This window comes from Blennius ocellaris (assembly GCF_963422515.1).
Source record: "Blennius ocellaris genome assembly, chromosome: 3".
Lineage (NCBI taxonomy): Eukaryota > Metazoa > Chordata > Actinopteri > Blenniiformes > Blenniidae > Blennius > Blennius ocellaris.
In genome coordinates this window covers 844,877-871,349 of record NC_137652.1, presented here as the reverse complement: position 1 = coordinate 871,349, position 26,473 = coordinate 844,877, and the positions used below count along the sequence as shown (strand labels likewise).

Below are 26,473 nucleotides of genomic sequence, written 5' to 3'. Positions count from 1 at the left end.
TCTTTCACTGCGCCTGTCTCCTTCCTGCTGCGGGAATCACGTGATCCGGCATCGATTGGTCACCCTGTGCAGGAAGCCCCGCCCACAGGCCTTGCCGATGAGCAATGCAAGGATTTCTCCTGTTTCTAGGGCTCCGGTTCAGACGCTGGAGAGTTTAGAACATCTGGACGGGACAAATGTCCAAACTGTGTGTTGTGTTAATACTTTTCTTCAACAAGTGCAGAAACATGAAGCGAGAAGGTTTTTTCAATGGAGGCTTTTATTTCAGATCTTTGCCAGGTGCTCGATGGAACCACATCCCATGTTGAACAGGTCTGAACATCACTGGTTGACGGTTCTAGTGGAGGAGAACCTCCGTCTGAACATCACTGATTGACGGTTCTAGTGGGGGAGAACCTCCGTCTGAACATCACTGATTGATGGTTCTAGTGGGGGAGAACCTCCGTCTGAACATCACTGGTTGACGGTTCTAGTGGAGGAGAACCTCCGTCTGAACATCACTGATTGATGGTTCTAGTGGGGGAGAACCTCCGTCTGAACCATCACTGGTTGACGGTTCTAGTGGAGGAGAACCTCCATCTGAACCATCACTGATTGACGGTTCTAGTGGAGGAGAACCTCCGTCTGAACCATCACTGGTTGACGTTCTAGTGGAGAACCTCCGTCTGAACCATCACTGATTAACGGTTCTAGTGGAGGAGAACCTCCGTCTGAACATCACTGATTGACGGTTCTAGTGGAGGAGAACCTCCGTCTGAACATCACTGGTTGACGGTTCTAGTGGAGGAGAACCTCCGTCTGAACCATCACTGACGTTCTAGTGGGGGAGAACCTCCGTCTGAACCATCACTGACGTTCTAGTGGGGGAGAACCTCCGTCTGAACAATCACTGGTTGACTGTTCTAGTGGAGGAGAACCTCCGTCTGAACATCACTGATTAACGGTTCTAGTGGAGGAGAACCTCCGTCTGAACATCACTGATTAACGGTTCTAGTGGAGGAGAACCTCCGTCTGAACAATCACTGGTTGACTGTTCTAGTGGAGGAGAACCTCCGTCTGAACAATCACTGATTAACGGTTCTAGTGGAGGAGAACCTCCGTCTGAACCATCACTGACGTTCTAGTGGGGGAGAACCTCCGTCTGAACCATCACTGACGTTCTAGTGGGGGAGAACCTCCGTCTGAACAATCACTGGTTGACTGTTCTAGTGGAGGAGAACCTCCGTCTGAACATCACTGATTAACGGTTCTAGTGGAGGAGAACCTCCGTCTGAACATCACTGATTAACGGTTCTAGTGGAGGAGAACCTCCGTCTGAACAATCACTGGTTGACTGTTCTAGTGGAGGAGAACCTCCGTCTGAACAATCACTGATTGACGGTTCTAGTGGAGGAGAACCTCCGTCTGAACCATCACTGATTAACAGAAGATCAAGATCCAGAGGCTCAGAACTCCTGGAATGAAACAAAGTGGTTGAGGAAAGGTGGAGAACGTTGGAGGTGGAGATGGTTTCTGGATGGTTCCGTTGAGGAAGTGACCCAGAGAGGAGGAGGAATACAACCAGACGGGGGGGGTGAAGAGGCCTTCGGTCTCTGGTGTGGGACGGAGGACGTCAAGGGTCCCTCTCCTTCTTCACCTGGACGTCCCCGGCCAGGATGGTGGCGATCTCCCCCTGCATGAAGGCCCAGGGCATGTCGGCGCCGGCCAGCGGGCAGCGCCCCCCGCTGGGGCAGTACACCTCCCCGCCGTCCCCCTGCTGCTTGATGCTGTCCCGGGAGCAGGGGAAGCAGAACTTGTGCGAGGACACAGAGGGACACTGGACGAAGTGGGTGTCCTCCAGCCTCTCGTGGCACAGCGTGCAGCCCAGCGCCGCGCCACCGGGGGGCGCGGGAGAGTCCGGGACGCCGGGCGGCGCTTGCGGAGTGGAGTGATTGGTGCCGGCGGGTCTGTCCGCCGGGGCCGCCCTCCTCTGAGAGGCCGGGAAGGGGGGCGGGGGGCTGCCCCCCCCGGTCCGCTGGCCCTGGGCGCCGGCGTAGTCCGAGGCCAGGACGAGTGCCGCCATGGGGGACTGGCTGTTCTGCGCCGTGGCGGCCTCCGGGGGCGTGGTGTAGGAGTGGGGGGACACGGTGGACGGGGGGGTCGCCGAGAAGCCGGGCAGGCTGGCCGAGGGCATCTTCAGGACCTCGGACGGCGAGGGGAGCCAGAGCTGGCCCTCGCCGTCAGACTCTGCCGACGCCTTCCTCTTCCCGGGCCGAGGCGGCTTCCCCCGCTCTGTGGCAGGGACACCAAGGGTTAACAGAGGACGAGGGACACCAAGGGTTAACAGAGGACGAGGGACACCAAGGGTTAACAGAGGACAGAGGACGAGGGACACCAAGGGTTAACAGAGGACGAGGGACACCAAGGGTTAACACAGGACAGAGGATGAGGGACACCAAGGGTTAACACAGGACAGAGGATGAGGGACACCAAGGGTTAACAGAGGACGAGGGACACCAAGGGTTAACAGAGGACGAGGGACACCAAGGGTTAACAGAGGACGAGGGACACCAAGGGTTAACACAGGACAGAGGACGAGGGACACCAAGGGTTAACACAGGACAGAGGACGAGGGACACCAAGGGTTAACACAGGACAGAGGACGAGGGACACCAAGGGTTAACACAGGACAGAGGATGAGGGACACCAAGGGTTAACAGAGGACGAGGGACACCAAGGGTTAACAGAGGACAGAGGATGAGGGACACCAAGGGTTAACACAGGACAGAGGACGAGGGACACCAAGGGTTAACACAGGACAGAGGACGAGGGACACCAAGGGTTAACAGAGGACAGAGGACGAGGGACACCAAGGGTTAACAGAGGACAGAGGACGAGGGACACCAAGGGTTAACACAGGACAGAGGACGAGGGACACCAAGGGTTAACAGAGGACAGAGGACGAGGGACACCACTCGACAATGACTGACAGTCGGAATCTGCCCAGACGGCTTCTGGAGCAGAAACCTGTGCAGAGACAGAGACGGAGACAGAGACAGAGACAGAGACAGAGACAGAGACAGAGACAGAGACAGAGACAGAGACGGAGACGGAGACGGAGACGGAGACGGTGTCTGCAGCAGTGAAACAGGGACAAGACAAACCAGGCTTCACTCAGAGCTGCAACGTCAAATAAAAGACTTTGTCCATGTTGTGGACTTCTGTCACTAAAGGGTCAAACTGCTCCTGAAGCTCAGTTCTTCCTGGAAACCACACGGTCCTTCGTCAATATAGGATCTTAATTCAGTGGGATTCAATGAATCTAGTCCCAGCAGCAACATCTGACTTCCTTCTCCTGATTCAACTTGAGAACGTAAAGAGAATCCAGGAGGAGCTGCTGGGCTTCACTCTGGCCGCACAACAGGAGTTTTCTCTTTGTACATTCAAGGACATCATTTGAAATATTTACAAAATGTGAGGCTATTCGAGAGTAATGTTGGAAGGAAGGAAGGAAGGAAGGAAGGAAGGAAGGAAGGAAGGAAGGAAGGAAGGAAGGAGCTCTTGAAGAAGACTTGGCAGTAAGACAAAGTACAACCATCCTCACCTATATCACGTTTTATTACATGTACTTATGTACATGTATGCTGGTATTAAAGGAGCACCATGCAGGGTATTAAAGGAGCACCATGCAGGGTATTAAAGGAGTACCATGCAGGGTATTAAAGGAGCACCATGCAGGGTATTAAAGGAGCACCATGCAGGGTATTAAAGGAGCACCATGCAGGGTATTAAAGGAGCACCATGCAGGGTACTAAAGGAGCACCATGCAGGGTATTAAAGGAGCACCATGCAGGGTATTAAAGGAGCACCATGCAGGGTATTAAAGGAGCACCGTGCACCATGCAGGGTATTAAAGGAGCACCATGCAGGGTATTAAAGGAGTACCATGCAGGGTATTAAAGGAGTACCATGCAGGGTATTAAAGGAGCACCGTGCACCATGCAGGGTATTAAAGGAGCACCGTGCACCATGCAGGGTATTAAAGGAGCACCATGCAGGGTATTAAAGGAGCACCATGCAGGGTATTAAAGGAGCACCATGCAGGGTATTAAAGGAGCACCATGCAGGGTATTAAAGGAGCACCGTGCACCATGCAGGGTATTAAAGGAGCACCGTGCACCATGCAGGGTATTAAAGGAGCACCATGCAGGGTATTAAAGGAGCACCATGCAGGGTATTAAAGGAGCACCATGCAGGGTATTAAAGGAGCACCATGCAGGGTATTAAAGGAGCACCATGCAGGGTATTAAAGGAGCACCATGCACCATGCAGGGTATTAAAGGAGCACCATGCAGGGTATTAAAGGAGCACCATGCAGGGTATTAAAGGAGCACCATGCACCATGCAGGGTATTAAAGGAGCACCATGCACCATGCAGGGTATTAAAGGAGCACCATGCAGGGTATTAAAGGAGCACCATGCACCATGCAGGGTATTAAAGGAGCACCATGCACCATGCAGGGTATTAAAGGAGCACCATGCAGGGTATTAAAGGAGCACCATGCACCATGCAGCAGCTACATGAACATAGAAAACACACACTAGATAAGTTAGTGTTTTACTCTCATCATCGCCATGAATCACAGCAACATGAGCATCAATCATCATCTGCAAACACAACTTGTGTTTTGAGGTTAAACTCATGCCTGCAGAGCCTCCAGTCTCCACTGTGACCTTTGACCCCGCCTTCTGCGAGCCTGTAGTGGAGGGGAACCATGAAGGGGGGGGGGGGGGGGGGTGTTCTACACGGTACCTGCTCTGGTCTCATGGGCCATGGTCCTCTGGGTGGGGGCCTGCTCCCTCCTCCCCCGGCCCGGCCCGAGCTCCGCGGGGCCCGGGCGGCTCAGCACCGACACCAGGGCGGGGGGGAGGGCGCCCCCCCTGCGGGGGTCGGGGCTTTGTCGGTTCAGCTCCGGGGGCTCGTCGGGTCTGGGGAACCCCTTCAGGCCCGGGAGGCCGTTCACCTGCCGGCCCGCCTGGTACTCGAGTCCCGGCCGCGGCAGCCGCTCCAGCGGCGGGTAGCGGTCGAAGTGCAGCGGCGGCCGGGAGCCTGGCGGGTCCCCGGCCGGGGGCTGCAGGACGTCGTGGGGCTTCCCCGGGGCCGGAGAGCGGCCCCCCTGGGGCACATGCGCCCTCTTCAGCTGCCGGGCGGAGTCGATCACGACCTCCACCCGGTCCGCCCCCTCGTAGTTCACACATCCGCGGCAGACGGCCTCCGTGAAGTCCCAGACCAGGGCCCAGGGCATGCGGGGCAGGTCGCACAGGTAGCAGGACTGCCTCCGAGAGGCGGCGGCCGCCATGGCGGAGCCCCGGAGGCCGGGGGGAGGCCCGCGGGAGGCCCTCGGGAGGCCCTCGGGAGGCCCGCGCTCTCCTCCGGTCAGTCGACGCCGCTGGAAGCAGACAAAGGTCCGAGCAGAGGAGAAGCACCGGACACTTCCTCTACGAAAAGTCAACGCAGCTCAGCCTCATTGTCAATGTGTGCGCCGACTCCTGACGTCATCACTAAACGACGACTGTGGCGCATGCGCAATAGCCATTCATCGTCTTCGTTCTTTTTTCTTTTTTTTTTTTTTTTATGGCGACGGGAGAACCAGGACTTGGTGCACTACCGCCACCTACTGGTTTGGAGTGTGGATCAGCAATACAAACAAATACATAGATAAATAAATAAAAGTATATCCTCCCCGCTAACTGGTTTCCCGAACCAACTCAGACATAAACTGACATCTGAGCGCTGCTGTCGTATATCTGTGATATTATATCCTTGTTATTCACCAACTTCCTCTTCCTGTCTGGAAGGTTCGTATCCCTGACGGTGTGCCTTCGAGCTTCTACGTTCTATACAGAACCCCCCCCCCCCAGTTCGCTCACTGGATATAAACCAAAGCTAATGATTTAAACAACAACCGAGGTACATTCATAAACATAAAAACACGCACACGTTTCAGTACAAGTCCTTTTACTTTGAAAGTCTGGACCGGATGCACCAGTCATCGTTAGCATTGTTAGCTTCATGCAGAAGTGGAGACTCCCAGACGGAAACTTCTGGAGACATGAGAGGACTGTCCTCCAACACCCGGGGTGAGTGGGGGGGTCCGGGGGTCCGGGGGGGTCTGGTAGTCCGCCTGCAGGTCCGCAGACCCCCTTCTGATCCATTAATCGTCCTCATCCGGGTTTTACAGCCACTCCAGCTTCCGGATGCTAATTACTGCGAGCCTGGAGCTACCGCGGTGAGCCAGACCAGGACCAGGACCAGGACCAGGATCAGGACCAGCACCAGAATAGTCTACAGGGAGCCCCCCGGCCCTGGTCCAGGACCAGGACCAGGACCAGGACAGTCTACAGGGATGAGGAAAGCGGCTCTTCACACTCTCAGTGTTTTGCTGCTTCTCGTGTTTGTGAGGAATTTAGTGTTCAGCTGGTTTCAACCAGAGAAGAAGAACCAGGAGGGTGGAGGACAGAGCTGCTTCTGCCAGGTGAGCCTCCACCCTGAGACACCACCACCTCACCCGGAGACACCCTGACACCACCACCTCTCTGTGTGGTTTCTACTTCTTCCTCTTGTTTCCTGTTTCCTGTTTTCTGTTTCGGCTTCAGAAAGATATTCTCTCTCTCTCTCTCTCTCCCTCTCTCTCTCTCTCTCTCTCTCTCTCTCTCTCCCCCTCCCCCTCCCTCCCTCTCCCCTCTTCTTCACACGTTTAACAAACTCAAGAGTTCAAGTCAAGATTAAAACCCAGAAACAGAAAGTTTTAATATTAAAGTTGGTTCCAGACTGAATCTTGATGTGAGCCAGTGAAATGAGGACCTGTTAGAGAACCAGACGTTGACAGAGGAGGCGGAGCTTCAGTAAACGTCGACTCGTCTTTCCAAACAAACAAACAAAAACCAGCAGTGACCCGGGGTCAGCGAGGGGAGGGACAGCGGTCCCTCCAGCGGGACGTGGTGCTCTCTCATAGGTCCCACCCCCGTCTCCGACCGGCCGCAGCCCCGGGGGCGTCAGGGGGCGGGGCCAAGCGGGGGGGGGGCGGGTCTAACAGGGAGGGAGCTCTGCTGATTGGTGGCAGCAGGGCGGACGTGTTGAACCACCCGGCCTGCTGCTGTCACATCGGCCTGGAGCGCTGCAGCGGGTGGAGGATGCTGAGGGTGGTGCTGCTGTGGTCTGTGCTGCTCAGAGGACTGCTCCAGTCAGAGGTCAGCTCTCCTCCACCTCCTTCTCCTCCACCTCCTCCTCCTCCTCCACCTACTCCTCCACCTCCTCCTTCTCCTCCACCTCCTCCTCCACCTCCTCCTCCTCCTCCCTCTCCACCTCCTCCTTCTCCTCCACCTCCTTCTCCTCCACCTACTCCTCCTCCCTCTCCACTTCCTCCTCCTCCACCTCCACCTCCTCCTCCCTCTCCACCTCCTCCTACTCCTCCACCTTCTCCTCCACCTCCTCCTCCACCACCTCCTCCTCCTCCACCTACTCCTCCACCTCCACCTCCTCCTCCCTCTCCTCCTCCTCCTTCTCCTCCACCTACTCCTCCTCCTCCACCTACTCCTCCTCCTTCTCCTCCACCTCCTCCTCCTCCTCCACCTCCTCCTCCTCCACCCCCTCCTCCTCCACCTCCACCTTCTCCTTCTCCACCTTCTCCTTTACCAGCAGCAGCTTCAGGGCACTTTTCAGCAGTGTCAGTGTCCTCCACCAGGAAGTGTTTCTCCACCTGCTGCTGAAGGTGGAGGCTGTCCTGCTGGCTGTGTAGTGAGGCAGTAAGGTGTAGTTCTAAAGTGTTTCACAGAGAAGCTGGAAGAAGAACTGGTGCAGTGAAACGGAACCCACCAGGTGACATGATGACCTGAAACCCAGTGACAGTGAGGGAGAGGCTGAACTGAAGCTCCTGGAGGAGGAACGTTGACGTGCTTTTTAAAAGAGTGTGGAACCACGGGGGTTCCCCAGTGGGGGGGGGGGGGGGGTCTTCTGTGTCAGGAAATGTGCCGAACATGTATAAATATGTTCCACTGCTTTCTACAAATATCCTCAATAAGAACATTTTCTGACTGCATGTTTGGGAAATATCATATATTCACTATATTGTATATTCTCTATTCTCTATTCTCTATATTCTCTATATTCACTATATTCACTATATTCTTTATATTCACTATATTCTCTATATTCTTTATATTCTCTATATTCACTATATTCTCTATATTCACTTTATTCTCTATATTCTTTATATTCTCTATATTCTCTATATTCACTATATTCTCTATATTCTTTATATTCTCTATATTCTTTATATTCTCTATATTCTTTATATTCTCTATATTCACTATATTCACTATATTCTCTATTTTCACTATATTCTCTATATTCACTTTATTCTCTATATTCTTTATATTCTCTATATTCTCTATATTCACTATATTCTCTATATTCACTATATTCACTATATTCTCTATATTCTCTATTTTCACTATATTCTCTATATTCACTATATTCTCTATATTCACTATATTCTCTATATTCTTTATATTCTCTATATTCACTTTATTCTCTATATTCTTTATATTCTCTATATTCTCTATATTCACTATATTCTCTATATTCTTTATATTCTCTATATTCTTTATATTCACTATATTCTCTATATTCACTATATTCTCTATATTCTTTATATTCTCTATATTCTTTATATTCACTATATTCACTATATTCTCTATATTCTTTATATTCTCTATATTCTTTATATTCACTATATTCTCTATATTCACTATATTCTCTATATTCTTTATATTCTCTATATTCACTATATTCACTATATTCTCTATATTCTTTATATTCTCTATATTCTTTATATTCTCTATATTCACTTTATTCACTATATTCTCTATATTCTTTATATTCTCTATATTCACTATATTCTTTATATTCTCTATATTCACTATATTCTTTATATTCTTCATATTCACTCTATTCTTTATATTCTATATTCTCTATATACCTGAATATCATTACTAAACAAAGGTCCTGCTTAAATATAATCACTAAAGTTAATGTTTAGTTATTGACATTCGGTTTATGGTGACACACACACACACACACACACACACACACACACACACACACACACACACACACACACACACACACACACACACACACACACACACACACAGCTGGAGTCTGAGCAGCAGTTTCTCACAGTGATAAACTCCAGGTCACCTGAAGGTTCTTCTTTTCTCTCACAGTCTATAGTCTACGGTCTCTACAGTCTATAGTCCACACAGTCTATAGTCCACACAGTCTATAGTCCACACAGTCTATCGTCTACAGTCTATAGTCCACACAGTCTATAGTCCACACAGTCTATCGTCTACAGTCTATAGTCTACACAGTCTATAGTCTACACAGTCTATAGTCCACACAGTCTATAGTCCACACAGTCTATAGTCCACACAGTCTATCGTCTACAGTCTATAGTCTACACAGTCTATAGTCTACACAGTCTATAGTCTCTACAGTCTATCGTCTACAGTCTATAGTCTACACAGTCTATAGTCTACACAGTCTATAGTCTACACAGTCTATAGTCCACACAGTCTATAGTCCACACAGTCTATCGTCTACAGTCTATAGTCTACACAGTCTATAGTCTACACAGTCTATAGTCTCTACAGTCTATCGTCTACAGTCTATAGTCTCTACAGTCTATCGTCTCTACAGTCTATCGTCTCTACAGTCTATCGTCTACACAGTCTATCGTCTACAGTCTATAGTCTACACAGTCTATAGTCCACACAGTCTATAGTCCACACAGTCTATCGTCTACAGTCTATAGTCTACACAGTCTATAGTCTACACAGTCTATAGTCTACACAGTCTATAGTCTCTACAGTCTATCGTCTACAGTCTATAGTCTCTACAGTCTATCGTCTACACAGTCTATAGTCTACACAGTCTATAGTCTCTACAGTCTATCGTCTACAGTCTATAGTCTCTACAGTCTATCGTCTACACAGTCTATAGTCTCTACAGTCTATCGTCTACACAGTCTATAGTCTCTACAGTCTATCGTCTACACAGTCTATAGTCTCTACAGTCTATCGTCTACAGTCTATAGTCTACACAGTCTATAGTCTACACAGTCTATAGTCTCTACAGTCTATAGTCTACAGTCTATAGTCTACGGTCTCTACAGTCTATAGTCTCTACAGTCTATAGTCTCTACAGTCTATCGTCTACACAGTCTATAGTCTACAGTCTATAGTCTCTACAGTCTATCGTCTACACAGTCTATAGTCTCTACAGTCTATAGTCTACACAGTCTATAGTCTCTACAGTCTATCGTCTACACAGTCTATAGTCTCTACAGTCTATCGTCTACAGTCTATAGTCTACACAGTCTATAGTCTCTACAGTCTATAGTCTACAGTCTCTACAGTCTATAGTCTACACAGTCTATAGTCTCTACAGTCTGTCTACAGTCTCTACAGTCTCTAGTCTACCCAGTCTATAGTCTCTACAGTCTATAGTCTACAGTCTCTACAGTCTATAGTCTACACAGTCTATAGTCTCTACAGTCTATCGTCTACAGTTTCTACAGTCTATAGTCTACACTGTCTATAGTCTCTACAGTCTATAGTCTACACAGTCTATTGTCTCTACAGTCTATCGCCTACACAGTCTATAGTCTCTACAGTCTATCGTCTACAGTCTATAGTCTACACAGTCTATAGTCTCTACAGTCTATAGTCTACAGTCTCTACAGTCTATAGTCTACACAGTCTATAGTCTCTACAGTCTGTCTACAGTCTCTACAGTCTCTAGTCTACACAGTCTATAGTCTCTACAGTCTATAGTCTACAGTCTCTACAGTCTATCGTCTACAGTTTCTACAGTCTATAGTCTACACTGTCTATAGTCTCTACAGTCTATAGTCTACAGTCTCTACAGTCTATAGTCTCTACAGTCTATCGTCTACACAGTCTATAGTCTCTACAGTCTATCGTCTACAGTCTATAGTCTACACAGTCTATAGTCTCTACAGTCTATAGTCTACAGTCTCTACAGTCTAGTCTACACAGTCTATAGTCTCTACAGTCTGTCTACAGTCTCTACAGTCTCTAGTCTACACAGTCTATAGTCTCTACAGTCTGTCTACAGTCTCTACAGTCTCTAGTCTACACAGTCTATAGTCTCTACAGTCTATAGTCTACAGTCTCTACAGTCTCTAGTCTACACAGTCTATTGTCTCTACAGTCTATAGTCTCTACAGTCTATAGTCTACACAGTCTATTGTCTCTACAGTCTATAGTCTCTACAGTCTATAGTCTACACAGTCTATTGTCTCTACAGTCTATCGTCTACAGTCTCTACAGTCTATAGTCTACACTGTCTATAGTCTCTACAGTCTATAGTCTACACAGTCTATTGTCTCTACAGTCTATAGTCTCTACAGTCTATAGTCTACACAGTCTATGGTCGACCTGATGAATCTGCAATTACAAAAGATCAAACAATTAGTACTGAAAACAACTACAATTTCAACATAGAGTCAAGGGACTGCATCAGTGACGTGTACTTGTACTTGTACTTGTACTTCAGCTCACAGGAGTCCTGGACGACTGCTTCTGTGACGTCGAGAGTATCGACGTGTTCAACAACTTCAAGATCTACCCTCGTATCAAGAAGCTGACGGAGAGAGACTACTTCAGGTACTACAAGGTGAGACTACTTCAGGTACTACAAGGTGAGACTACTGCATTACTACAAGGTGAGACTACTGCATTACTACAAGGTGAGACTACTTCAGGTACTACAAGGTGAGACTACCTCAGGTACTACAAGGTGAGACTACCTCAGGTACTACAAGGTGAGACTACTTCAGGTACTACAAGGTGAGACTACTGCATTACTACAAGGTGAGACTACCTCAGGTACTACAAGGTGAGACTACTTCAGGTACTACAAGGCGAGACTACTTCAGGTACTACAAGGTGAGAGTACCTCAGGTACTACAAGGTGAGACTACTTCAGGTACTACAAGGTGAGAGTACCTCAGGTACTACAAGGTGAGACTACTTCAGGTACTACAAGGTGAGACTACCTCAGGTACTACAAGGTGAGACTACTTCAGGTACTACAAGGTGAGAGTACCTCGGGTACTACAAGGTGAGAGTACTTCAGGTACTACAAGGCGAGACTACTTCAGGTACTACAAGGTGAGAGTACCTCGGGTACTACAAGGTGAGAGTACTTCAGGTACTACAAGGTGAGAGTACTTCAGGTACTACATCACATCATTGCGGACTTTTCTAACTTGGGCTTCATTTCAGCCTCAGTTATATAATAAATGTTCTATTGTGAGTTCAAACAGACGAAGCTGGACAGGAAGTGACTCAGCATGAATTAAACGCCACGCCTGTTGTTTGGCGTCGTGTTGTTCTTGTGTTGTTCTTGTGTTGTTCTTGTGTTGTTCTTGTGTTGTTCTTGTGTTGTGTGAGAATAAAGAGCCGAGACTGAACCTGACGGTTGACTTTTAAAAACAGCCAAACAACTTAGAAAGACGTGTGAAGTGTCTGGTTGTTCTCATCTGACCTCAGCTGAATGACCAGAGTCTCATTAACGTCTCATTAACGTCTCATTAACGTCTCATTAACGTCTCATTAACGTCTCATTATCGTCTCATTATCGTCTCATTAACGTCTCATTATCGTCTCATTAACGTCTCATTAACGTCTCATTATCGTCTCATTATCGTCTCATTAACCACAAAGTCCACCTCCACAACAAAAGCCTCTAAAATAGTTCCCTAAAAACTTTTTTCAGTAGGCTTGGATGTCAGAGGTCACATGACATCAAAGCCTGTTGAATTCTCCATTTCCCACATGTTCCCATATGCAAAAACTCCATTTAATCCATTTATTGACTTTGTAGTTACAAAAGGTTTTTATTGAGTTTTTGCCCACCGTTATGTTCCATTGTTCTGTTCCACCGTTCTGTTCCACCGTACTGTTCTCCTGCTCTGTTCCACCGTTCTGTTCCACCGTTCTGTTCCATTGTTCTGTTCCACCGTTCTGTTCCACCGTTCTGTTCCATTGTTCTGTTCCACCGTTCTGTTCCACTGTACTGTTCCACCGTACTGTTCTCCTGTTCTGTTCCACCGTTATGTTCCACCGTTCTGTTCCACCGTTCTGTTCCACCGTTCTGTTCCACCGTTCTGTTCCATCGTTCTCCTGGAGGGTTTCCATAGTCGCTGTTACAGTTTTACTTAAACCTGGTTAAAACTTGAATTAGTTGAATGTCTGAGCCTCATTGACTTTTATTTTGGAAGCGTTTAAATGTCTTTCATGTCATTTTTCTCCAAAAAGAATCGACTGGTTTTATTGTTTTGGCCAAAACACCTAAAAAAGCCCAACTTCAGCTGCAGTTCTTCTCAAAGTGATCGCTGACAGGCTAGGTGGCGCTGCACTGGGTTCTACCCTCCCGTCTTACAGCCGTTTCAGCCAGGTTTTGATTGGTTGATTGAGGACTTATCTATTTTTGCTAAACGACTCTTCACCATGACGATTCCACCAGAGAAACAAGCTCTTCCTGTTTGCAGGTCATCCTGAAGAGACCGTGTCCCTTCTGGCCCGACGACGGACACTGTGCCATCAAGGACTGCCATGTGGAGCCCTGCCCAGAGGTCAGAGGTCACATGACATCAAAGCCTGTTGAATTCTCCATTCCCCACATGTTCCCACACTTCCAGTGCTGAATGACCTTCCCTCCTTTACAGAGTATGATTCCTGCTGGCATCAAGTCTGGAAACTACAACAAGGTGAGGCGTGCTGGTGCTGGTACTGGTGCTGGTGCTGGTGCTGGTGCTGGTACTGGTACTGGTACTGGTACTGGTGCTAGTACTGGTACTGGTCCTGGTAGAAAATAAAGACAAAGCATAGGGTGAGTCTGTCCCGTTCTGAGGGTCTCAGACTCCGTCTGTCTGTTGTGGTGTTGGACCTCAACCAGAGGGTGACCAGTGTCCCACTCTCTGCTCATTGGGCCTGAAATCAAGTATGAACATCTGGAAGCACCTCTGCAGTCGGTGGTGAAGTCCCACCATCTCACCTCTACTTCTACTTCTTCTGACACTGTTGACTGCATGTAGTGACCAGAGGTTACAGAACCAGCAAAACGTCAACAGGGTCGCTTGTTTCTGAGATTTACACTCATTACTAAAATCAAGGCAGTCGAACCTCACGACCACGACGACCACAATCACAACCACGATCACAACGACCACGATCACAACGGCCACAACGACCACGATCACAACCACGACCACAACGACCACGATCACAACGGCCACAACGACCACGATCACAACGACCACGATCACAACGACCACAATCACAACCACGACCACAACGACCAAGATCACAACCACGATCACAACGACCACGACCACAACGACCATGACCACGATCACAACCACGACCACAACGACCATGACCACGATCACAACCACGACCATGATCACAACGACCACGATCACAACGACCATGACCACGATCACAACCACGACCACAATGACCACGACCACAACGACCTTTAGCTGGTCAACCACACTGGCTTGGACGAGGTGTTCGTGGGAAACCCAACCCAAAGGTTGGTCCTGAGGGGTCCTGAAGGGTACTGAGGGGTCCTGAAGGGGTCTTGAAGGGGTCCTGAAGGGGTCCTGAGGGGTGCTGAAGGGGTCTAGACGATAACTTAACTGTGAGGAAGAACTGGGGCGACGACGTCGTGAGTCAAACAAGACGAGTTGAGGACAGACTCTGATCTGTCTGCTTCAGTTACCATGGAAACAAGTTGGTTTCAGGAAGTGGAGATGATTTTACAGTGACGTAGTTCTGTCAGCATGACTCCCTAATCCTCTCTCTCTCACCCTCTCACCCCCCCCCCCCCCCCCCCCCCCCCCCCCAGTACTCCCAGGCAGCCAACAGCATGTCAGACATGAGTGAATGTGAACAAGCAGAAGAGCTGGGGGCCGTGAACAGCACCCTGAGGTGAGCCTCCGTCACCAGGGGCCCCGACTGCTGCTGCTGGTTCCCCACCTGGTGCTGACTCTACAAACCCTGAGAGTCTACACCTCTACACCTCTACCACACCTCTACACCTCTACCACACCTCTACACCTCTACACCTCCACACCTCTACACCTCCACACCTCTACATCTCCACACCTCTACACCTCTACACCTCTACACCTCTACACCTCTACATCTCCACACCTCTACACCTCTACACCTCTACTACACCTCTACCACACCTCTACACCTCCACACCTCTACACCTCCACACCTCTACACCTCCACACCTCTACACCTCTACTACACCTCTACTACACCTCTACCACACCTCTACACCTCTACACCTCCACACCTCTACACCTCCACACCTCCACACCTCTACATCTCCACACCTCTACACCTCCACACCTCCACACCTCTACATCTCCACACCTCTACACCTCTACACCTCCACACCTCTACACCTCTACATCTCCACACCTCTACACCTCCACACCTCCACTGTTAGCTGTTAGCTGGTGGCTACATGCTTACTGTTAGCTGGAGGCTACACGCTTACTGTCAGCTGGAGGCTACACGCTTACTGTCAGCTGGAGGCTACACGCTTACTGTTAGCTGGAGGCTACACGTTTACTGTTAGCTGGAGGCTACACGCTTACTGTTAGCTGGACGCTACACGTTTGCTGTTAGCTGGAGGCTACACGCTCACTGTTAGCTGGAGGCTACATTCTTGCATGGTTAGCTTTAGCTAATAGCAACAAGGCTGCCAAGCGGCTATCTCCTAGCATGCGCTCCAGCTAGCCTCTCTCCTTCCTCCTCACTCCCTCAACCCAGTTTCAAATCAAATCTACAGATTCGTGTTCAGGGACACATTTTGGTCCTTTCTTCTGTGTCACACCAAACAGATGTAAAGTGAAATATTCCAGTTGGACTCATGGTCCATGTCCTCGGGCTCGTCTCTCCATGAGACACACATGTTTCTTTGTTTTCCTCCAACAACCAGCATTAACCAGTTTAACTGGCCCGTCCACACTGAGGACGAGGAAGACGTGTCCTCACACTGAACAACATCTCTCTCTCTCTCTCTCTCTGTCTCTGTCTCTGTCTCTGTCTCTGTCTCTGTCTCTGTCTGTCTCTGTCTCTCTCTCTCCCCCCCCCCCCCCCCCCCCCTCTCTCAGGTAGTGTTGTACTAAAGGTCATATCTTCACTCAGTGTTGTGTTTCCTTCCCAGTAATCAGACTAAAGAGGCGTTTGCTGACTGGGCGAGACACGACGATGCTCAGGACCACTTCTGTGAGCTGGACGGTGAGGGTCTTCATACGTACTGGTCCTCTGCTCAGGTTCTGCTCAGGTTCTGCTCAGGTTCTGCTCAGGTTGAACTCCAGGATGGTTCCTCTGCTCAGGGCGAACCTTCTGCCAGGAGCTTCATCTGTGTGTGTGTGTGTGTGTGTGTGTGTGTGTGTGTGTGTGTGTGTGTGTGTGTGTGTGTGTGTGTGTGTGTGTGTGTGTGTGTGTGTGTGTGTGTGTGTGTGTGTGTGTGTGTGTGTGTGTGTGTGTGTGTGTGTGTGTGTGTGTGTGTGTGTGTGTGTGTGTCAGATGAGACGTCTCCAGATGCAGAGTACGTGGACCTCCTGCTGAACCCAGAACGGTTCACAGGCTACAAGGGTCCGTCGGCCTGGAGGGTCTGGAACAGCATCTATGAGGAGAACTGCTTCAAGTGAGACGTTTGGTCTTATTTAGTTCTTGTGTATAATGTTTACTGGCCGTGGTCTCCTAGGCAACCGTGATCAGGAAGACCTGGTCACATGAACAGGAATAAACCTGTCCTGAACTCAGGCTTTTGAAAACCATCAATGAATAAGTTTAGATGCTAAACTCCAGTAATGACTCATGTTCTTCACGTTCTATGTCGGTACTTCAGCCGTCCAGGGAGAACCTGGTTTCTCTAGAACCTCACCGGCCCAGAAAACCACCTTTTCTACTGGATTATAGAGTTTCAGCTCCTGATGGAGGCTTAATGTCTGTTTTCTGTACAAACTGCTTCACCTGCTGCTTCCTTCGCTCTCTCTCTCTCTTTCTGTCTCTCTCTCTCTCTATCTGTCTGTCTCTGTCTCTGTCTCTGTCTCTCTCTCTCTCTCTCGCTCTCTCTGTCTCTCGCTCTCTCTATCTGTCTCTCTCGCTCTCTCTGTCTCTGTCTCTGTCTCTCTCTCTCTCTCTCTCGCTCTCGCTCTCGCTCTCGCTCTCGCTCTCTATCTCTTGCTCTCTCGCTCTCTCTCTCTCTCGCTCTCTCTATCTCTTGCTCTCTCTATCTCTTGCTCTCTCTATCTCTCTATCTCTCGCTCTCTCTATCTCTCTCTCTCTCTATCTCTCTGTCTCTCTGGCTCTCGCTCTTGCTCTCTCTCTCTCTCTCTCTCTGCCCCCCCCCCCCCCCCCCCCCCCCCCTCTCCAGGCCCAGGTCGGTGTACAGACCTCTGAATCCTCTGGTTCCCAGCAGAGGTGATGATCATTTCATTAGTTTTCATCTTGAGAGAGAGAGAGAGAGAGAGAGAGAGAGAGAGACTAAGTAACTAAGTAACTAATACCTTTGTCTCTCTGTCCAGGAGACGACGACGGTGAGTAAAACTCCTCCTGAACTGGTTTTCACAGTAAAAGTGTCCAGTTGTGTTCCAGAGGTTCTGACGGTTCTGGTTCCAGGGGAAAGTTTCTACAACTGGCTGGAAGGTGAGTTCTAACCTTTAACCTTTAACCTTTAACCTTTAACCTTCAGTCCTGTCAAGCAGAGGAAGTGACACTTGGTGAAACTTTTCTGAAACATGTTGAGGAGAAGAAGCTCCATGGAATCAGTAGAACAATGAACCAGATGTTAGGAAACCTTCTGGTACGGCAGAGTCCACTTAGGACCAGTTCTGTCTCTGGTCCATCCCAGGACCAGTTCTGTCTCTGGTCCATCCCCGGACCAGTTCTGTCTCTGGTCCCACCTAGGACCAGGTCTGTCTCTGGTCCATCCCAGGACCAGTTCTGTCTCTGGTCCCACCTAGGACCAGGTCTGTCACTGGTCCATCCCAGGACCAGTTCTGTCTCTGGTCCCACCTGGGACATAAAGAAGAGTCCAGGTTCTGACCTGAATGAAGGGTTCCTGACTCTCTGTGTCACAGGAAGCAGAAACTACCATGAGAATTGTGTTTTTACTGAGTTGTACATGAGAATTGTGTTTTTACTGAGTTGTACACGAGAATTGTGTTTTTACTGAGTTGTACACGAGAATTGTGTTTTTACTGAGTTGTACACGAGAATTGTGTTTTTACTGAGTTGTACACGAGAATTGTGTTTTTACTGAGTTGTACACGAGAATTGTGTTTTTACTGAGTTGTACACGAGAATTGTGTTTTTACTGAGTTGTACACGAGAATTGTGTTTTTACTGAGTTGTACACGAGAATTGTGTTTTTACTGAGTTGTACACGAGCACTTCCTGTTTGTGGGTCTGTCCTGCAGCCTGATGTGTGTTGTGGTTCTGCAGGCCTGTGTCTGGAGAAGAGGGTGTTCTACCGGCTCATCTCCGGCCTGCACAGCAGCATCAACATCCACCTGTGTGCCGAGTACCTGCTGGACGGTTGGTTCTTCTGGTTCTTCACTCGGTCCTCCAGATGCAGGTTCCTGAAGGTCTGAGTTCCACCCTGTGCTGTGACTCCTCAGAGGGCTGGGGGCGCTCCGTCTGGGGTCCCAACCTCCAGGAGTTCCGCCGGCGCTTCGACACCGCCGAGACGAAGGGCGAAGGAACCCGGAGGCTGAAGAACCTGTACTTCCTCTACCTCATCGAGCTGCGGGCACTCTACAAGGTGGCGCCCTACTTCGAGAGGGCGTTCATCAACCTGTACACCGGGAACGCCCGGGAGGACGGAGACACCAAGGAGCTGCTGCTGCAGTTCTTCAACGAGATCAAGTGAGTTCTACTCCTGGTCGTCGTCGGTTCCCTGAGCAGGAACGACGGAACCGTGAACGATACCTGTAGGAAATACGAGGCAGTGACGTTTTGTCCAGAGCAGGTTTGTTACCGATGATCTAGAAAAACCTTCAGAACGATGAACCTCACATCAACTGGGCGGCTCCAGAGGTTCTAGAGGAGAGGGATGTGATGGAACCTTGTGTTTCCAAGTCCAACTGAGACGAGTCAGAGGAAACAAGTCAGGGAACCATCAGCAGATTAATAGAACACGATCTGGTCTTCACACCTTCGCTGGCTGGTTTCGTTTCAGGGTGTTTCCGATGCACTTTGACGAGACGTCCATGTTCGCGGGACACAAGTTGGAGGCAAAGACGTTGAAGGCGAGTGACTGTCGGTTCCTGTTCTTCAGCCTTACGCTTCTAGATGATCCTCACTGGTCTCTCCCAGGATGGACCCTACCCTCTCTAGACCCTACCCCCTCTAGACCCCTACCCTCTCTAGACTCTACCCTCTCTAGACTCTACCCTCTCTAGACCCTACCCCCTCTAGACCCCTACCCCCTCTAGACCCCTACCCTCTCTAGACCCTACCCCCTCTAGACCCTACCCCCTCTAGGGTCCTACCCTCTCTAGACTCTACCCTCTCTCCTACTCCTACCCTCTCTAGACCCTACCCCCTCTAGACCCTACCCCCTCTAGACCCTACCCCCTCTAGACTCTACCCTCTCTAGACTCTACCCCCTCTAGACCCTACCCCCTCTAGGGTCCTACCCTCTCTAGACTCTACCCTCTCTCCTACTCCTACCCTCTCTAGACTCTACCCTCTCTCCTATTCCTACCCGCTCTAGACTCTACCCTTTCTCGACCCCTACCCTCTCTAGACCCTACCCTCTCTAGACCCTACCCCCTCTAGACCCTACCCCCTCTAGGGTCCTACCCTCTCTCCTACTCCTACCCTCTCTCCTACTCCTACCCTCTCTCCTACTCCTACCCTCTCTAGACTCTACCCTCTCTAGACCCCTACCCTCTCTAGACCCTACCCCCTCTAGACCCTACCCCCTCTAGACCGTACCCCCTCTAGACTCTACCCTCTCTAGACTCTACCCTCTCTAGACCCTACCCCCTCTAGACCCTACCCCCTCTAGGGTCCTACCCTCTCTAGACTCTACCCTCTCTCCTACTCCTACCCTCTCTAGACTCTACCCTCTCTCCTATTCCTACCCTCTCTAGACTCTACCCTCTCTCGACCCCTACCCCCTCTAGACCCTACCCCCTCTAGACTCTACCCTCTCTAGACTCTACCCTCTCTAGACCCCTACTCTCTCTAGACCCCTACTCTCTCTAGACCCTACCCCCTCTAGACCCTACCCCCTCTAGGGTCCTACCCTCTCTAGACTCTACCCTCTCTCCTATTCCTACCCTCTCTAGACTCTACCCTCTCTCCTACTCCTACCCGCTCTAGACTCTACCCTCTCTCGACCCCTACCCTCTCTAGACCCTACCCTCTCTAGACCCTACCCCCTCTAGACCCTACCCCCTCTAGGGTCCTACCCTCTCTCCTACTCCTACCCTCTCTCCTACTCCTACCCTCTCTAGACTCTACCCTCTCTAGACCCTACCCTCTCTAGACTCTACCCTCTCTCCTACTCCTACCCTCTCTAGACCCCTACCCTCTCTAGACCCTACCCTCTCTAGGGTCCTACCCCCTCTAGACCCTACCCCCTCTAGGGTCCTACCCTCTCTAGACTCTACCCTCTCTCCTACTCCTACCCTCTCTAGACTCTACCCTCTCTAGACCCTACCCTCTCTAGACCCCTACCCTCTCTAGACCCTACCCCCTCTAGACCCTACCCCCTCTAGGGTCCTACCCTCTCTAGACTCTACCCTCTCTCCTACTCCTACCCTCTCTAGACTCTACCCTCTCTCCTACTCCTACCCTCTCTAGACTCTACCCTCTCTAGACCCTACCCTCTCTAGACCCCTACCCTCTCTAGACCCTACCCCCTCTAGGGTCCTACCCTCTCTAGACTCTACCCTCTCTCCTACTCCTACCCTCTCTAGACTCTACCCTCTCTAGACCCTACCCCCTCTAGACCCTACCCTCTCTAGACCCCTGCTCTCTCTAGACCCTACCCTCTCTAGACCCTACCCCCTCTAGACCCTACCCTCTCTAGACCTCTACCCTCTCTAGACCCTACCCTCTCTAGACCCTACCCCCTCTAGACCCTACCCCCTCTAGACTCTACCCCCTCTAGACTCTACCCTCTCTAGACCCTACCCCCTCTAGACCCTACCCCCTCTAGGGTCCTACCCTCTCTAGACTCTACCCTCTCTCCTACTCCTACCCGCTCTAGACTCTACCCTCTCTCGACCCCTACCCTCTCTAGACCCTACCCTCTCTAGACCCTACCCCCTCTAGGGTCCTACCCTCTCTAGACTCTACCCTCTCTCCTACTCCTACCCTCTCTAGACCCTACCCCCTCTAGACCCTACCCCCTCTAGACCCTACCCCCTCTAGACCCTACCCTCTCTAGACTCTACCCTCTCTAGACCCTACCCTCTCTAGACCCTACCCTCTCTAGACCCCTACTCTCTCTAGACCCTACCCTCTCTAGACCCTACCCTCTCTAGACCCTACCCTCTCTAGACCCCTACCCTCTCTAGACCCTCCCCTCCCTAGATCCTACCCTCTCTAGACCCTACCCTCTCTAGACTCTACCCTCTCTAGACCCTACCCTCTCTAGACCCCTATCCTCTCTAGACCCTACCCTCTCTCGACTCTATCCTATCTAGACCCCTACCCTCTCTAGACCCTACCCTCTCTAGACTCTACCCTCTCTAGACCCTACCCTCTCTAGACCCCTATCCTCTCTAGACCCTACCCTCTCTCGACTCTATCCTATCTAGACCCCTACCCTCTCTAGACCCTACCCTCTCTAGACCCCTACCCTCTCTAGACCCTACCCTCTCTAGACCCCTACCCTCTCTAGACCCTCCCCTCCCTAGAGCTGTAGAACTCCTCCACCCAGCCGGTGGTTGCTGGTTCCCTCCTCTAGAAGCCTAGAACCTCACGGTTCTCTGCCTACAGGAGGAGTTCCGGCTGCACTTCAAGAACATCTCCAGGATCATGGACTGTGTGGGCTGCAGTAAGTGCCGCCTGTGGGGGAAACTGCAGGTGAGGCTCTTCACGCTCTCTTTGTCTCAGGACATGAAGGACGTTCAGTACTTGTACTACAAGTTTGTACTTGTACTACAAGTTTGTACTTGAACAGACACAGTTTGACCTTCCTGGAGTTTAATGTGGATTTACAATCTGGGTCACGTGTGAATTCAACCTACAAAACTGTTTACTTTTTAGAATCCAGATTTCTTAATGAAAGTTTCAGTGAAGGTGTGTGTGTGTGTGTGTGTGTGTGTGTGTGTGTGTGTGTGTGTGTGTGTGTGTGTGTGTGTGTGTGTGTGTGTGTGTGTGTGTGTGTGTGTGTGTGTGTGTGTGTGTGTGTGTGTCAGACCCAGGGTCTGGGTACAGCTCTGAAGATCCTGTTCTCTGAGAAGGAGATCCAGAACCTTCCGGAGCGCAGCCCCTCTCAAGGCTTCCAGCTGACTCGTCAGGAGATCGTTGCCTTGCTCAACGGCTTCGGCAGGTTGGTGGTGCTCCCGCCTCTCTTCACGTGCTGCAGACCCAGTTTGAGCTCCAGGTCTTCTGCTCCTCCAGGTTGTCCACCAGCATCCATCAGCTCCATCACTTCCGCCTGCTGCTGGACGAGAGCAGGTAACAGGAGCTGCTCTCCTCCTGTCCACCAGGTGGCGCCTCCTCCCAGGAGCTGCTCTCCTCCTGTCCACCAGGTGGCTCCTCCTCCCAGGAGCTGCTCTCCTCCTGTCCACCAGGTGGCTCCACCTCCCAGGAGCTGCTCTCCTCCTGTCCACCAGGTGGCTCCTCCTCCCAGGAGCTGCTCTCCTCCTGTCCACCAGGTGGCGCCTCCTCCCAGGAGCTGCTCTCCTCCTGTCCACCAGGTGGCTCCACCTCCCAGGAGCTGCTCTCCTCCTGTCCACCAGGTGGCGCCTCCTCCCAGGAGCTGCTCTCCTCCTGTCCACCAGGTGGCGCCTCCTCCCAGGAGCTGCTCTCCTCCTGTCCACCAGGTGGCACCTCCTCCCAGGAGCTGCTCTCCTCCTGTCCACCAGGTGGCGCCTCCTCCCAGGAGCTGCTCTCCTCCTGTCCACCAGGTGGCTCCACCTCCCAGGAGCTGCTCTCCTCCTGTCCACCAGGTGGCGCCTCCTCCCAGGAGCTGCTCTCCTCCTGTCCACCAGGTGGCGCCTCCTCCCAGGCTCTTTATTGAGGAGCTGCAGTCGTTTCCTCCTCCGACGTCGTCCTGAAGCGTCTCCAATGTTCTTCTTCCACATTTCACACCTGATTTTAAACCTGCTGCCATTACAACCAAGTGTTTGGTCCTCCTCCTCTTCCTCCTCCTCCTCCTCCTCCTCCTCCTCACTCCTCCTCCTCCTCCTCCAGTGAACTGGACCAAACTACACTGAACACAAATATCAACAATGATCTGAACTCGAAGCCTCGTTTCTCTCAAACATCATTTATTTGTATCGTCGTTTCCACTGCAGGTTCTTTTCCTTCACGTTACGTTTTAAACCTGTTAAACCGTTAAGCTCCGCCTCTATCACCCGCAGGGTGACCCCCCCCCCCCCCCCTTATCGGCCCGCTGGTCACAACCCGGGTTGCCAGATGAAACCAGACGCCTGAATAAAACCTGGTGAAACCATGAAACCTGGTGAAACCATGAAACCAGTAGGAGGAGATGGTCTCCCCGGCGAGGAAACGACGCCTCAGGTCGTCGTTTCTCTTGAGCTGGTCTGCAGGACGCCTGCTGTCCAATCAGCATCTTAACACGTCACATGTGGGCGGAGCTTAGTGATCAGGTTTAGACGGGTTTGAGAGAAACTGGGGCTTTTGTGTACAAATGGGAACAAAATGAAAAGTACATTTTCGTTCAGTGTATGTCCGTTTTGGGTTTATCAACTTTAAAGGTTCTTCCAAGGCTTTATTGCATTCTTTAACATAATCATTGAATTCACTTTTTACAGAATAGATAATGTACCGGAACTTTTACAAGATTAAAGTATAATCTTAATTAAATTCTCTTAGATTTCCTTTGGATTTCTAATAGATTCTGATTGGATTTCTGTTGCATTTAAGTTGGATTTGGGACGTTTCTCTAGTTAATTTCTTTCAGTTTTGTTGGACTTTAAGATTTAAATTTGGATTTCTACAAGCTTTACCAAGTGTTTGTTTTTTATTTTGTAATATTTCACCCCATATTTACTATAAAATTCTCTGACGTTAACAGAAAGGAAGCAAGTTGATGCAATATTGTCTGTTCTCATTGTTGAAGGGTCGTCGTGACCTTTACTCTGAAACAGTGCCGCCCCCCAGTGGACAGTTCAGGAATAGCAGCATTGGTTTTTGTCTTTTCTAAACGTTCACCATCTTTATTTTCTAACATGTTTCCCGGTTGAACTGGAGTCAGTTGAACAATCCATATTAATCCTGGATCGTTGTTAAAAACATGTTTTAATGAACTGTTATGGGTTGACAGTATAGAAATGACCACTAGGGGCAGTAAGGAGTCGAACAGTGAGTTCTTATCACTGTTGCAGCTTCCTGTTTGGTTTTTGTTTCGTTGTTTTCAAATTCCTAGTTTTGGATTATTTTTCAGATTTCACCGATAATGACGAGTCGGCTATTTGAGCAGCGCGGCAAAATGTACACTTCATTTTCTTTCCAACATGTTCAATTTATTTACACGTTTTTTGATTTGTCATCATGTCATAGCTCCAACCAGTGAAAACACGTAAGGAATTAATGTTTGAGTATTTAATAGGATGAAAATAACTCGTCATTGTTTGACTTTATGAATCGTGATTTATGTTTTTTAATCTTACGTTTCAGCTTTTTGCTTCATTGCTGCCTAAAATACTCGCGGAGACTTGAAAAGATGAAAGGAATTCATTCCGTCATGAAAGCAACAAAAGCTTTGAGCAGTTAGAAGTGGTGAGGAAAATGTCTTGCAGCTCTTCAGCCTTCGATTCAGCCTTCGATTCAGCGGGACGTTTATTGTCCAGAAAGCGACGTGTTCTTCATGCTGTCATGTTTGTGGCTGAAGCTTCACTTTGCTCTGTATGAATATAAAGAGTTACATGAGTTTATTTATTTGAAAAGAGGAATAAATATGTGTGGATCTGGTTCTACTCTGCATAAAGCTTTTCTAGATGCTGGAATGAAGTGTTTGTTTGTTTTTGTTTTGATCTCTGGAAGAGTACAGATGTGTTCCTGGGGTTTTTCCAGAAAGGTTCAACAAACTCTGAGTTTCTCTGAACTCAAGTCGACCGATTCTGAGACGGGAAATTCAGAGTTTCTGGTTCAGTTGATGTGAATTAGTTCAATTAATCTCAGTACCTGAACCTTTGATCTAAACTGAACAACCACAATAAAAAGGGTTGGGGTAGATAGAATATCTACTAGTGCTGTCAAAAATAACATTAATTTAGTTCATTGATTTGAAACCTTTAATTCGTTAAAATAATTGAACAATGAATGTAGTTTTACTTTCCTCCCTCAGCGGAGCAGAACGACACCCAGTGGAATTATATTCAGGCAGAAAGTTTCACTTTAAAAGTTTCCTGACTACTGATTGAGAAAGTGAAAGTCAATAACTTTACTTTGAAAAGATCAAAGACCGCAGTAGTAATTCTGCAGCTAAACAGCAGGTTGCCAGGTTGGCTGACCAGGAGCCACCAAACTGCAGAAACTGGAGGAAATACTGGTAAAATATTAATTTATACTGTGTGTGTGTGTGTGTGTGTGTGTGTGTGTGTGTGTCAGTATATTATTGCCACTTAGTTCATGTAATAATTTCACAAGTTTGTTTGTAGAAATATTAAAATCCTCAAAGTGGAGGAGCTGCACTCTAACTAAACCCAGACTGATGTCAGGCGTTTATTAATTAATCTATGTTTTTATTATTTTGCTGATCGTGGAGAAAAACAGTTTCACCAAAAGCTAAACGGACGTTTTAAAAATAGTCTTTTAATTTAAACATAGTCTCTGTGTTGAGTCGACATTAATTCTGTGGTTTTCTCTGAATAAATCTCATTACAAGCTTCAGTCTTCAGGACAAAAAATGTGATTAATCGCAATTAATTAAAGAAAGTTGTGCGATTAATGAGTGAATTTATTTTTAATGGACTGAGGACACCAGTTTCATCTGATCCTGATCTTTACTCTAATAAGACAAGATGTCAGATCAACAATCTACATTTCAACCATTTACGAGTTCCTCGTCACAGTTCTGCTTATTTTGGTCAAAGTCACACCAAAGTCATGCAAAAGTGACGCAACGCGTTAGAATTCAGAGACGCGAATACTGTAA

At 49.3% G+C, this 26,473-nt stretch overlaps 2 protein-coding genes across 8 annotated transcripts; one reads left to right on the top strand and one right to left on the bottom strand.

Annotated features, from left to right (window-relative positions):
* Nucleotides 1–262: 262 nt before the first annotated feature.
* On the bottom strand, nucleotides 263–5,516 carry LOC308148945 (interferon regulatory factor 2-binding protein 2-B-like). Of its 7 annotated transcripts, XR_013937218.1 has the most exons (5): nucleotides 4,793–5,516; nucleotides 1,148–2,271; nucleotides 1,051–1,112; nucleotides 660–748; nucleotides 263–618 (listed from the first exon to the last, which is right to left on the bottom strand). XR_013937218.1 is itself a non-coding variant. In XM_080520528.1 (2 exons), exons 1-2 carry the CDS (start codon nucleotides 5,337–5,339, stop codon nucleotides 1,613–1,615), a joined length of 1,206 nt encoding a protein of 401 aa, XP_080376654.1. In that variant the 5' UTR covers nucleotides 5,340–5,516; the 3' UTR covers nucleotides 263–1,612. The 7 variants fall into 7 exon arrangements, 1 of the variants encoding a protein (XP_080376654.1); XR_013937214.1 differs by having other exon boundaries at nucleotides 660–2,271; XR_013937215.1 differs by having other exon boundaries at nucleotides 263–792; nucleotides 873–2,271.
* A 532-nt stretch (nucleotides 5,517–6,048) lies between these two features.
* ero1b (endoplasmic reticulum oxidoreductase 1 beta) lies at nucleotides 6,049–25,292 on the top strand. Its single transcript, XM_080494198.1, has 16 exons — nucleotides 6,049–6,120; nucleotides 6,222–6,515; nucleotides 11,624–11,743; nucleotides 13,623–13,706; nucleotides 13,800–13,841; nucleotides 14,984–15,066; nucleotides 16,322–16,395; nucleotides 16,687–16,807; nucleotides 17,540–17,604; nucleotides 17,785–17,811; nucleotides 18,610–18,702; nucleotides 18,786–19,032; nucleotides 19,346–19,415; nucleotides 22,123–22,209; nucleotides 22,545–22,678; nucleotides 22,750–25,292. Exons 2-16 carry the CDS (start codon nucleotides 6,387–6,389, stop codon nucleotides 22,808–22,810), a joined length of 1,437 nt encoding a protein of 478 aa, XP_080350324.1. The 5' UTR covers nucleotides 6,049–6,120; nucleotides 6,222–6,386; the 3' UTR covers nucleotides 22,811–25,292.
* The last annotated feature ends 1,181 nt before the right edge of the window (nucleotides 25,293–26,473 follow it).

Excerpts from the sequence above, each read along its gene's own strand:
- LOC308148945 (XM_080520528.1), bottom strand. The coding sequence starts at position 5,339 with ATGGCGGCCGCCGCCTCTCGGAGGCAGTCCTGCTACCTGTGCGACCTG. Across the intron at positions 2,272-4,792 it reads GGCCCATGAGACCAGAGCAG|AGCGGGGGAAGCCGCCTCGG; the intron begins GTACCGTGTAGA and ends TCCCTGCCACAG.
- ero1b (XM_080494198.1), top strand. The coding sequence starts at position 6,387 with ATGAGGAAAGCGGCTCTTCACACTCTCAGTGTTTTGCTGCTTCTCGTG. Across the intron at positions 17,812-18,609 it reads TTTCTACAACTGGCTGGAAG|GCCTGTGTCTGGAGAAGAGG; the intron begins GTGAGTTCTAAC and ends GTGGTTCTGCAG. Across the intron at positions 22,679-22,749 it reads TTGCTCAACGGCTTCGGCAG|GTTGTCCACCAGCATCCATC; the intron begins GTTGGTGGTGCT and ends CTGCTCCTCCAG.